Source organism: Salarias fasciatus, chromosome 7, assembly GCF_902148845.1.
Source record: "Salarias fasciatus chromosome 7, fSalaFa1.1, whole genome shotgun sequence".
Lineage (NCBI taxonomy): Eukaryota > Metazoa > Chordata > Actinopteri > Blenniiformes > Blenniidae > Salarias > Salarias fasciatus.
Genome location: NC_043751.1, coordinates 15,622,226 through 15,634,036, shown reverse-complemented (window position 1 = coordinate 15,634,036; position 11,811 = coordinate 15,622,226). Strand labels below are relative to the sequence as shown.

The window sequence follows — 11,811 nt, the reverse complement described above, 5'->3', positions numbered from 1 at the left end:
AAATGTGCTAGTGCCAAAACAGGCAAAGGAGATCAGAGGTGTATAAGAGACGGCTGACGGGAACCTGAGTGAGAACCTGGATGCGCGCCGCGTGGTTCTGTCTCTACTCTGTTTATGGCCCTATGGTAATTCACTGATAGTCTGTCGTGACAGTGAATTCTACCAGTGCCATACACAGAATAGGAGGAGATGGAGACGCTGTCCAGCAACATGGCAAACAAGAAAAACAAGAGCAGCTGAAGAGCAGTCTGAAAAGCCTTTTTGAATCTTGAGATGTTTACAGAGAGTCTCTATAACACAGCATCACTGTTAACAGAGTCTTTCACTCCTCCCTGTTTTGTTTCGCTCACAGGATGGAGAGTAAATCCAGCTCTGCCATCTGCTGCAGGGCCGGACAGGCCCGTGCTCAGCCCCGTTCCCTCGCTCTCAAAGTTACGTTCACAGCATTTGAAGGGCTGATGTAGCTGTCACCACTGCATTTCTGATGGGTTTCAGTATTTTGGCATGTTTGCGACCTTCCATGAAAGCCGTCCTGAACGCAGCGGAGGAGCGGGACCGACGCGCACATTGATTCTGGCTGTAGGGAATGATGTGCTAAGTGATTTTTGAGATGCTCCAAATGGGTCCCAAAGCAGGGCTCATCTTTCCGTTTCCGGGAGAGATCAATAGAGTAAAAAGGTTGAGAGAGAGGGAGAGAGATGCAGACAGAACGCTCCGATCAAAACCTTTCTGAAGACGCTGTGTTTATTTGGTCATTTTATTCTCCTCCTAGAATCCTGGCTGCTCTTTTTACTGAGAGATAATAATAATACCTTAGAAACTGGAGGCTAATACCTGTCTGGAGGAGAGAAAAAAACAATCAGATCCTTCAGATATTATGAACACGGCATCAGTAAAGGTTGAATGTATTACAGCTATATTCTTTTTCTCAAATGGGAATTTCATGTCTTTGCAGTTGTCTGATGCAGATAGCAGAAGCAGCCACTTTTTTGGCCTTTCCACATTTGACTCTACCTATTTTTATTTCACAAAAAACTTCAACATCACATTTTCTTGATGTTTTGTCTGTTCATTCAATAAGTTAAGCCATGATCTCGACACATTCTACGCTGAATTATATGTTCCTTCAGTTGAATTGTTGGGTTTCTTACCTTGTATTAAAAAAAAAAAATCCAATGTCCTTACTTGCGCATCACAACTCTTACATTAGAAACACACTAGTAGCTTCGTGGCTGAGCCAAACCTTCAGAAGCATCCATAATCTTCCCAAACAACCCGTCTGAAAACCACACCGCAGAGGATACATCTTCCTACCATTCAGCTGGATGATCTGGCCTCGAAAGCTGACAGATCCACACAGAATCACTCTACTCTCCATGTCGCCAGCCCTCATGGCTTCCTGCTTGTTTGGGCTGTAGAGCAGAGGATTTTCTAGTGGACAGGTAATTAGTTGGTAAGCATCTTAACCCACTGGCAGCATAGTAATCCACGCCGCCCTCCTCCCTCTCCTTCTGCCGCCCGGGCCTGCATGCGCCACATTGCCGCTGCGCCTTTTTACGCACCCTGTAGTGGCGCTGATTTCATAATGTAAACACATTTCAAACAAATCCAAGTTAATAAAATAGATATTTAATCTGTTTTTATAAAGAAAAAATTATAAAATAGTTAAAGATGACCCTGCTGCAGGTTTTCCAAACACTTTAAGTGCTGCGTAAAAAAAAAAAAAAAAAAAAAAAAAAACCTAGTCCCGGACCTACCAGCATCCTCCGGGTGTGGCACCCTGCTGCACCCTGCTGCACCCCGCTGCAGCCTGCAGGCCTGAAGCTCTCCTCTCCGTCCACATCTCAAAAGTTCCTCCAAGCGCAGGCCTCCTCTGCTCCTCGCTTTATACGCTCCCCCCGGGGCTCATGTACCTGCTGTCGGTGATTATTAGACAGATTGCAGGTGGAAAAAGAGGCATCATCCTTTCAGCTGATGTGAATCCACCGGAGTCGGATGGGACAGGTTTGGGTTACGGCTCTTTCAAAGTTGAAGCTGAAATCCACCCGCGCCCCCTTTGTCCTCTCCATACATTATGAAGGAGGCGCAGCCGGCCGGCAGCTCTCCTCTGCGCCTCCTCCTCCTCCTCCTCCTCCTCCTCCTGCTGCTGCTGCTCCACTTATTCTCAAATAACTTCACTCCTTCTTCTTCACAAATATTACTGCTTCAGCAATGAACTCATTCAACCTCGAGTTTAAAGAAATGAAAAAAAATCTGCATTGTATGAGGATGAACTTATATACAGAAGTTTTCCGAGTAAATAAATGAAACAAACTTCTAAAATATAAACTTGGATAGAGATTGCAAACCACATCATTTTCTGATAATTAATAGAAACAATAATTAATGATTTAGCTTATAACAAGAGTCTAATATTCGTTTTGAAGCTGTTCATTCAGCCACGTTAGTCTGACTCTGAAACTAGAAACCAGAATATGTGGACAGAAAGATCCTGCGCACAGTGATGAATATTTAATCAGATCATTATACTCTGGATGTGAGTCACAGCATCATCCCAACGCACAGAAACCCCCTCATCCATTCAGTATTGCATCATTTTTCATTATACCGACGTCCCCATGGTATGAAAAACACCAAAAAACATTTCAGCTGGTTATAAACTTCCCAATAGTGAGAAAAGCTCACGTGCGCCAAATTGAATTCAAACTATGAAACATTTTTATATTAATATTGAGTTATTACGGATCCGCTGAAACATTTTGTGTCAGTTTTTGTTTCATTCTGCATAATTTTAGTTTACAAATCAAGACAATTCAAAATATTAAATATTTCAAAATATGAAGTGTTTTCTCCACCGTTTTTCTCTAAAGAAATCAAGTTCGATATACTACTTTCCAAGTTTATTGTTGGATTTTTTTTTCTTTATATAAATTTATTGTTAGTATTTTACATTTCAGAGTTTAGAAGCTGGAGCTGGACTTCCTCTGTGATTTCAGTGTGTTAGTATGCCAACTATCACCAAATAGTGCTGTATCTGAGTATAAAAACGTTTATCCGAAGCTTATATTTTTCTCATAGCAAAAGTTACATGAATACTGAGCTTGCAATATTCTGAAATAAGCTGCAGACATTGTAGACATTGTAAAATATGCATTTCTGTCTCTCTAATGTTCAGAAGATTTATTAGTTTTTTGTTTTTTTAAGACAGGACGCAAACTTTTAAAAGTAAAATAGCCACAGTGCCATCTAGTGGACAAAGGAGCTACAACATTATAAAAGTGGACAGTTTTCAAAATAACACACTGCTGCAGGAGAAAAAGTGGACATACTCGTATAAAATGTCGTTTTTGAACATGAAAACCTTCGTGCATTTCAGAGTTATAACCGAGCTACTATATTTCAAGCCTTTTCTGTTTTGTATTATCTAATAATCACCACTATTTGTCATTTATATTGCAACTGTAGATATAACTGCCATAGTCTCGCAAATTAATTTTCTTTTCCATGCACAGGTAGAACATGCAGATTTCACAAAAGACTGTGCATTCTCAGGACACCAGTCATTGAGATGCAGGTGTCCCCCCCCACCAAAAAAAAGGTTTGCAAATATTAGGCTGAACCAATGTCAACAAAACAATCTTAAAACAAATCACACAAGCTTGCAGCATTTTTGTTGCTGTTGTTTATTGTTTTTTCATGTTACAAGGGAAGCACATTTATTCATTTTTTGCTTTTTTTAAAAATCAGGGATATTTTGATCTGCATCCGGGACATTAGGGCTTAAAAGATAAAAAATAAGGTCATCAAAACAAATCATAGGCATCAAATATATGTTTTGTTAATAAAAAAAATGCATAATACAACAACAATGGATCCAGATGAAGTGAAAGGACAGCAGTCTGTTTTTGTTTCCAAAACAAACAAACAAAAAAAATAAACTGTCATTGTGCTCCCTTCAGAGTTAAATCAAAAAAATATTTGGTTACCAAGGCTAATTAGAGTCAGTTCAACTGGTTATTTGACATGTACAAACAAAACCATGTCAAAACGAACTATGAAGACTATCTCTGTTGACCTACATCAATGTTTAGATGAAAGTTAAGATCCTCCTGCACAATGCCACCCAAGAAAAACTGTCATGTGATCGATCGTGAATTCAAGGCCTGATTAAGATGAATTTCTCACCGAACAAGAAAAAGATGGGAACTGTAGTTCCCTGTAGAAAAGCACATTTGCGATGCAGTGACAGCATGTTACAAACATGTAAACCAGTGCAGCATGGTCCACTGTCACGGCGCTGTAACACCTCGTCCAAGGAGAAACTTGTGCCTGACTCCGCGTTTGAACCGAGTTTGACCCTTTGAGAGAGCGTTTTGTGATGTTTCTCCACAACTTAAATGTAAACTCTTCAACCAATCCAGTCCTCTTTTCTGGGAGGGGGAGGGGATTGAAACTAAAACGCCTGCAGATCCATCAGTTTTTGTTTTGTTTTTTTTGGTCCCATCGCATCGAAAAACAACAGTCCATCACCAACAAAGAGAGTGTGAGTGTGCTGAAACACAGAGAGCGTCTGTCTGAGCTTCTGCCGGACGCGCATGACAAGACGGGTGCAGCATGTCTTTGGAGGATTTGCTTCAACGATAAGCCATCCCGCAGATAAAAGATGTGTAGTCCTCATCTTTACAGGACGAGTACATTTTTTTTCAAACTAGAGTATCATATTAAGTATTAAACCATACATCATCAGAGGATCCACCGTCTGCAAAAAAAAAAAAAGAAAAATGAAAAAAAAAAAAAAAACTATCCCTACGTAAGTCAAACACCTATTATAGTTCAACACAAGCAATAGGCGGAGATAAGAATTGAACAAGGACCTGGATTAATCTCCACCAAACCCCAGCCTGACTCACAGAGGCGTCCTCCTCATGTCTACAGCGATACAGCTCCACAAAGCCCTACACACACTTCACTTCTGTGTCATGCCACAATATACAGAGATACTCAGAGAATGACAAACACTTTCCTAAAACGGAGAGGAGGAGGAGGAGGAAGAGGAGGAAGAGGAGACGGGTGTCAGAGAGAGGGTGGTCTTCTCTGCTGATTCTTACTGAGCATCGGGAGGCAAGAACGACACAGGATTTCAATGGATTACATTCACGTGCACTCTCTTATGTACACACTCTCACGCTTGCGTGACTTGACAGGGGTGGTGTGTAGTCGTTTGTTTTTGTGTGTGTGTGTGTGTGTGTGTGTGTGTGTGTGTGTGTGTGGCGTCTGCAGGAGTCCGCTCTCCTCGGCCTTCAGGTCTTCCGCTCCTCGGAGGCGAAGGAAACTCCTGGAGGCCGCACAGAAATCACGGATTGTCATCCTGCCGCCGTCTGTCGGCGAGGGGAGGAAAGCCTGAAGAGGATGAAACCTGGAAACGTTGCCGGCGTTCCGGCAGAAGCTGTGTCGAGGTCGAGTCGAGTCGTGACCATCCTCCCGCGTCGGTCGCGCTCCTCGGTGTAGAAACTCGGCTGGAAGCCGCAGAAGATCTCAGACGTGAACGAAGCGCTCGGCTCCGGCCTCATGATGACGAGGAGGTGGAGGAGGGACAGTGGTGATGAAATCCGAATCGACAGTTTCAATATTCTGCAATATCATACTGCAAATCCTGGTGTGGCAATAAAAATCCTTGTGTTGCTGTAAAAAATTGTCTCGTTTAAATATGAATATAGTACTGAGTTTCTGCTCTTTAGGAAACGACAGTCTGCTGCGAGGCGGCGGCGGCGGCGCCTTCACTACAACTCCATGTCCTGAGCCTCGTCCTCCGAAAAGTCCGACATGGAGCTCTCCGAGGAGGAGTCCCCTCCTCCCTCCTCCTGCTCCTTTAGAGCCTCCTCTGTGGCGTATTTCTGGATGTACTCTGGAAGACACACAGAGGAGGAAGACACACTGAGCACAGCTGGAAGCCTCACTTGTCTTTCTTTCACACACTGACAGTTTCATTGTTTATCAATCTCAGTTAAAAAAAAATTATGTCGTCCAAATCATTTCTATTTTCCAACTCTGCCGCACAGTGTGTTTGAAGACTACATGTTGTAACTCTCTGTGAACTAATATTCCATGTCATTTTGAGCGGCAGGTCACAGTGTCGGAGCCCTCTGCGCTACCTTTGATCTTGTGTTTGTAATCCTCCGGTCGATGCAGGTACATGGCGGCCGCGTCCCCGTTCAGGGGGTCGATGGGGTTCGGGTAGGCCAGCAGCTGAGGGAGGAACGACTCGAAGATGTTGGTGAGGTCTGGAGGATGTGGGAGGAGAGACGCCGTCAGTGCAGGAAGCAACAGAAAGAACTCCAGTCCAGCAGACAATCTTTTACAGTAGGATGATCCCAAAAAAACACAGGTCACTGTATCACACCCGCAGGTACAACACTGACCACTAGAGGGCGTTTGATGAACAATTTCACTGCACACATTGTTGAAGAAAGATTATTTCAGGTGACATTTTTCTATTCTGCCTCTGAAGTGTTGTGATGCTTCAGTTGCAGTTTGATCTTGTTGAAATGATCGCTCCGTCCACGGTTAAAGACTGTTTCTCTGGTTCACAGTTCTTGACACACTGGTGTCGCTCCACCCACGTAAAATATGTAGAAACTTGTGAGGGTGTTTTTCACACATACGGCACAAGTCTGCGAGGCAGAAACCTGCAGATCACACACGAGCACAAACATCTCTCAGCTTCCTTTTAACTCCCGGGACTGAATCAGAAATCCAATCAAAGCAGCTGCAATTAAATAAACGCTAATATAAATATACATTTACTGCAGTGTGTGTGTGAAGACCGTCTCACCTATCAGGGCTCAGAGTGTGACCTCAATACAAGAGGCAGTTATCACTTATATGTAATCCGATTAAACCAAGATGCCTGGCATGGAGCTGCAGTGTGGAAGAACAGCATAAGCCGCTCGCTTTGTGTTTCTCCTGGACGCAACCGCCACTCAGAGTGAACTGAGTGGAACAGCAATGTGACGTACCGTAGAGAGCAGTCCACGTCTGGTTTATGACATCTAAACACACGGTTCCTGACCTGAAAGGGAGGAAAGAAAACACACCGAACTGAATGAATGAATCTGTACGGAGTCATGGCCGCACGGTTTGCTCTGATAAGAGGTACATTTAAAATAAGAAAAACTCATTGTACTCACGCTTCATCAATGTTGGGATGAAAGATTTTATTCATGAACCCTGAAAAAGGATCAGGTTTGAGAAGAATTACTGAACAAAGCAACAGTGTGCCGTGTAAATATAAAGACTGTTTAAGATTCATTCTCCAAACGTAACATGATCTGGTTCATGTGCAGCTTCTGGATCACTCACATCCACCATTTCATTCATTCATTCAAACCAAAAACAGATTTAGTTCTTTCTGACTTGCATAGATCAATAAATAAAGGTTAAATAAATTAAAGATGTATTTTATACCTATTGATGGTGATTTGAAGGGGTATTTATCTGGGAGGTCGACTCGGACCTTCCACACGCCTCCTTCATATGGCGCTAAAACAAAACAAAACAAATAAATAAGTTAACAGTTCAAATATCACCTGTCAATCTGACAATATCCAGGGTGTTGAATTGAATTTACAAGTGGTGCAATGTTTCGTCAATTTAAATCCTAAAAATGTTCATGAGGTTCTTACTTCCAGGTGGGCCGTGGAACTTGACCACGAACTCATTGAGTCCGCTGAGGATGGTGACCTCGTGTTTGCTCTCGATGCTGAAGTGGCAGATTAAGGAAAATAACGATCGGCAGCAAGGCAAGCAAAAACACAAACACACGAAAAAAAGAAAAACAGGCCGAGCTTTAGGTTCAGCGTGTTTCCCTGTGTGAACTTGTCTAAGAGGAGTTCAAACACCGGATCGATAACGTCACTCGTGGCAATCGGATCAATAACGCAGAGACCTCCGTCTGACAAACAGCACCAGCAGACCGACACATCTCTGTAACAACAGCACAAGCTCACAGACTGAGACCGACGAAAAGGTTCCTGCTGCATGGTGCATCACACGTCCATCACACATTCCTCAACACAGAGAGAACATGAGCTGCTCCACTCAAACACTGGAAGCTGCCCGGCTTGGTTAATAATCACAGCATGTGACGGCAGAAAGAGACGCGAGTCTGAGTCAGCTCGTCTGAGTCAGCTCGTCTGACAGCCTTTCAACTCAAAGGCCGTGTGACGATGACACAGTGACTAAAAAAACAGGAAAACACATCTGAAGGAGCCGTTGCTCTCGGTTTCATCATCCTGACATGAATCTCTTTCGTCTGTTTTCCAACGATCTTACCAAGGTAACGTTCAGATGCTAATTTAGCTGAACTGCTGGAGCGCAAATAACAGCAGATGGCTTGCTTACATAACGGTCAGGAGGTAAAATAAGAGTAAACATCCACCAGCAGAGGAGGTTTAAAAAGCTCAGTAGCTTAACATAAAAAGGTTTGCAAACCACTGACCAGGAAGACAGGGCTTCTATAAACGTGATCCGAGGCAACGGGTCCTATAAATAACTTCTGGTTATAGATGTGCAGTTCAGCAGCAAACAGTGCATCGCTTTCTTGCGCTTTTTTCCCCCAAAGGGTTATTATCCATAGAAACCCAAACACACGCTTTCTCACACAGCCACTCAAAGGCAAACCTTTATTTTGATCAAACCTCACCATGCGACACTTCATCAGCACCATCCTCCGGTATTAGGTCTGACTCTCATGTCAAAGTGGCAGCATGGGAACCCAGCGTGCAACGGGACAAATGTCAACCCGTCCTTTTAATTTTTTGCAGACATTTTAGGAAAAAAATCTACATACCATTTTTTACATGAGACATAGAAGTAGAACAGTCATTTCAACTGGACACAGTGTATAATTCATGTGTTAAAACTAATTACAATGTAATGTGGGAGTGGACTGAAATCTAACTGTGATCTGTCACAGCGGTTTAATCTGGAATGTTTAAATTACAGACGCAACATGAAACTATGTGTGGCATCTTTTGTTACACAGGCGTTAAACGGAGACTTGGGAACTCGTAGAACGAGCTCGAGAGACGCAGAAACCAAATGGCTCAAACCTGATGCTTCTGTGCAACTCTTATGATTCAGTATTTTCCATTAGATCCATTCTTTACTGATGTGACTCCACGGAAACAGTTTCACTGTTTCCTCACCTGAGAATACCAATCGACATGAGCAAAACCTCCACATATTCACTGATCAGAACAAAAAAGGTCAGCAAATATCATTAATAAACTTTTAATAAACTGTCAGAGTCTCATTATCACACAGTTGATTGTTGTAATCTGTCTTCTTCTTGATTAGCTATGAAACATAACTGTTGAGACTAAATGTCCTTATATGTAAATGAATTTCAAATGTAAAGCTATCATAAGAATTTTTCTCTTTGAAAGATAAAATATTTAAAATACTTGGAGTGGATCAGTGCTTCCTTTAAATGACACTTTATTATTTAGGTTCCATAGTCTTTAGAGATGTCATAAAATTGATTTTGAAGTATATCAGAGTTTCACAGAGTCCAAGACATTTTTTTATCTCTCATTTTAGCTTAACTATGATGAACAACTTCTAGATATTTAGTGAAAGATATTAAAAAGTGGCGGCCTACAGGCTAGAGGAGCAGATATGAGATCAGAATTCCAATCTCACAACGGACAGGCCACTACTGTTGACCCTAGACCAGGACTGTTGACAGCGATCAGCTCCCCGCAGAGACATAATGTGGCTGGGCTGGCGACCACATCTCGGTAAATGTGGAAAAAGTAATTAAAACACCTTATCCTTATATTTCAGATGTTGGAACATAACTATTACTCTATCCAAAAACGTATAGCAATACGTCAAGGCCAGGGAGTCAAAACCAGCCTGTAAACTAGACACTTTCATCAACTATATTCGGTGCCACAACAAAGAAAAACTTCAAAGTTAAAATTTACAGGTTATTATGGCACCGCTTTACCGGTCTGGCCCACTTTAAATGTAACTGGGATGTAGGAGGACTAGTTTTTGGTGCGAGCGCCCTCCACTCTCCCTGCCGTGGAGCTCCACCCCCCCCCCGTTGTTTCCTCGATCAGCTGTGTGTGAAGCCCCGCCCTCTTCCGTGTTCCGGATGGTAACAGGCAGACCAATCAGAGCGCAGCATCTCGCTGCAGGACAAAAACAAAACAATTCAGCTCACGCTGTCAGAAAACCTTTCATGCACAAACTCCAACTCACGGCCTCAAATCACTACGGATGACACGAAGTGTGGCCTTCACCGCAGAAAATATCTTTTAATCGATTGAATCGATCGAAAAAAAAAAGCATCTGATGGAGTTGCAGCAGAAAAAAATAAGAGTTATTAGAGGAAGACGTGAAAAGATAATTATGATGTACTCTTTTGTAAGCACTCCTATTTAAGAATCCATATCTAATGAGAAACTTTTCAACCTAAATAACTAACATGGCTTGAAATTAAAAAAAAAAAAACACTTCACAATTATCAGGAAAACATGTTTTAGTGTTTGATGCATGATTTTAGTTTTGTTATTTTAAAGGCATATTCTGTCCGATTGGATGTATTTTTCATGCGTTTCTAAATAAACTGCAGTTGTTATTTATTCAAGATCGTCTGTCCATCGACCTTAATTGTTCTCTCCTGGTAGCATGCTACAGTGCTAGCCACCTCGGCGTCACCGCATATACATGAATAAATAAAGGTGTCTCTGGTGTTAAGTGTTTCTAAAATGTAAAAAGGCCCTTTGTGGTACTTTGTGGTGGGTTGTCAGCACAGTGGGATCACCTTTTATCGGCGCTAACTTCACCGTTCGACGCTAGCATGCTAACAAAGCTAGCCGAGAGTTAACAGCGTTTATATTGCGACAGTTTCCGCTGATAATTATCTATTTATACAAACAGGATGAGCCCTGCTGACTGTTACAACGAGCCAATGCTACACGACAAGCAGCTTAGTTCAGATCAGTCCCGTTAAATGTATTTTTTGAAAGAAAGGGCTTGTTCACCGTCCTGCTAACTAGCTACACTAATGTTGAGCGTTAACATCACTTTTCACCAAATAAATCAATCTCGCACAGCCAGCAGCTACTTGAAATATAACCCCACGGCAACAACTCGCCTCGTTAATCAAAAGCAAACAGCTGACAGATGCTATTATAAACAAAATAAAGCGTTGTTTATGTCCTGGAAAGGATACAGTTTCACCACGTCGGTATCCATTCTCCTCTTGCCCGGACTTGGAGACGACATTTTTGTATTCCTTTTAGAAGTGAGCTGAAAAGAAATGCGGTTATGGAGCCACCTCAACCTCTCAGCTTGGAAATACCCTCGAACCCCGGGGGCTGTAACGACAGTTACAGTCGTTACTGCCCGCAGTGATCCCGCTGCACCATGGCACACTTTTCCTCGCGGAGGCTCCGGGTTGCTCCTGCCTGAGCGTCCTGTCCTGAAGACTCCCTCTGCCAGTGACATCAACCTCCAGGAGCAGGCGAGCAGAGGAGGGGCTCACACACACTAAACACTCCCACATCGCTCCCCGATCGCAGCCCGCACACTCCCCCTGCTGCTGTGTGGAGTTTGCATGTTCTCCCTGTGCAGTGTGCACGTGTGGGTTTTCTTTTTTCCATCTAAAACAGACATGTGACATTAATCAGTGAAATCTAGAGCCCATCATCTTGAGTTAGATTAAAGTCATAAATTCATAGATTTATATATTTTTTTCTTCTTCTCCTCCTCCTGAAATGGATTATTTAAACTAATGGT

At 42.6% G+C, this 11,811-nt stretch overlaps 1 protein-coding gene across 1 annotated transcript; it reads right to left on the bottom strand.

Annotated features, from left to right (window-relative positions):
• Nucleotides 1-3,654: 3,654 nt before the first annotated feature.
• Nucleotides 3,655-11,527, bottom strand: LOC115392521 (ubiquitin-conjugating enzyme E2 H-like). The gene is made up of 7 exons (XM_030097192.1): nucleotides 11,246-11,527; nucleotides 7,683-7,759; nucleotides 7,465-7,539; nucleotides 7,188-7,227; nucleotides 7,017-7,069; nucleotides 6,153-6,281; nucleotides 3,655-5,905 (listed from the first exon to the last, which is right to left on the bottom strand). Exons 1-7 carry the CDS (start codon nucleotides 11,518-11,520, stop codon nucleotides 5,781-5,783), a joined length of 774 nt encoding a protein of 257 aa, XP_029953052.1. The 5' UTR covers nucleotides 11,521-11,527; the 3' UTR covers nucleotides 3,655-5,780.
• Between the last annotated feature and the right edge of the window lie 284 nt (nucleotides 11,528-11,811).

Bases quoted from the DNA above. Each gene is read 5' to 3' on its own strand.
- LOC115392521 (XM_030097192.1), bottom strand. From the start codon at position 11,520: ATGTCACTGGCAGAGGGAGTCTTCAGGACAGGACGCTCAGGCAGGAGC. The intron at 7,070-7,187 runs GTGAGTACAATG...CCTCCCTTTCAG, and splicing joins CATCCCAACATTGATGAAGC to GTCAGGAACCGTGTGTTTAG. The intron at 5,906-6,152 runs GTAGCGCAGAGG...TGTGTCTTCCAG, and splicing joins TTACAAACACAAGATCAAAG to AGTACATCCAGAAATACGCC.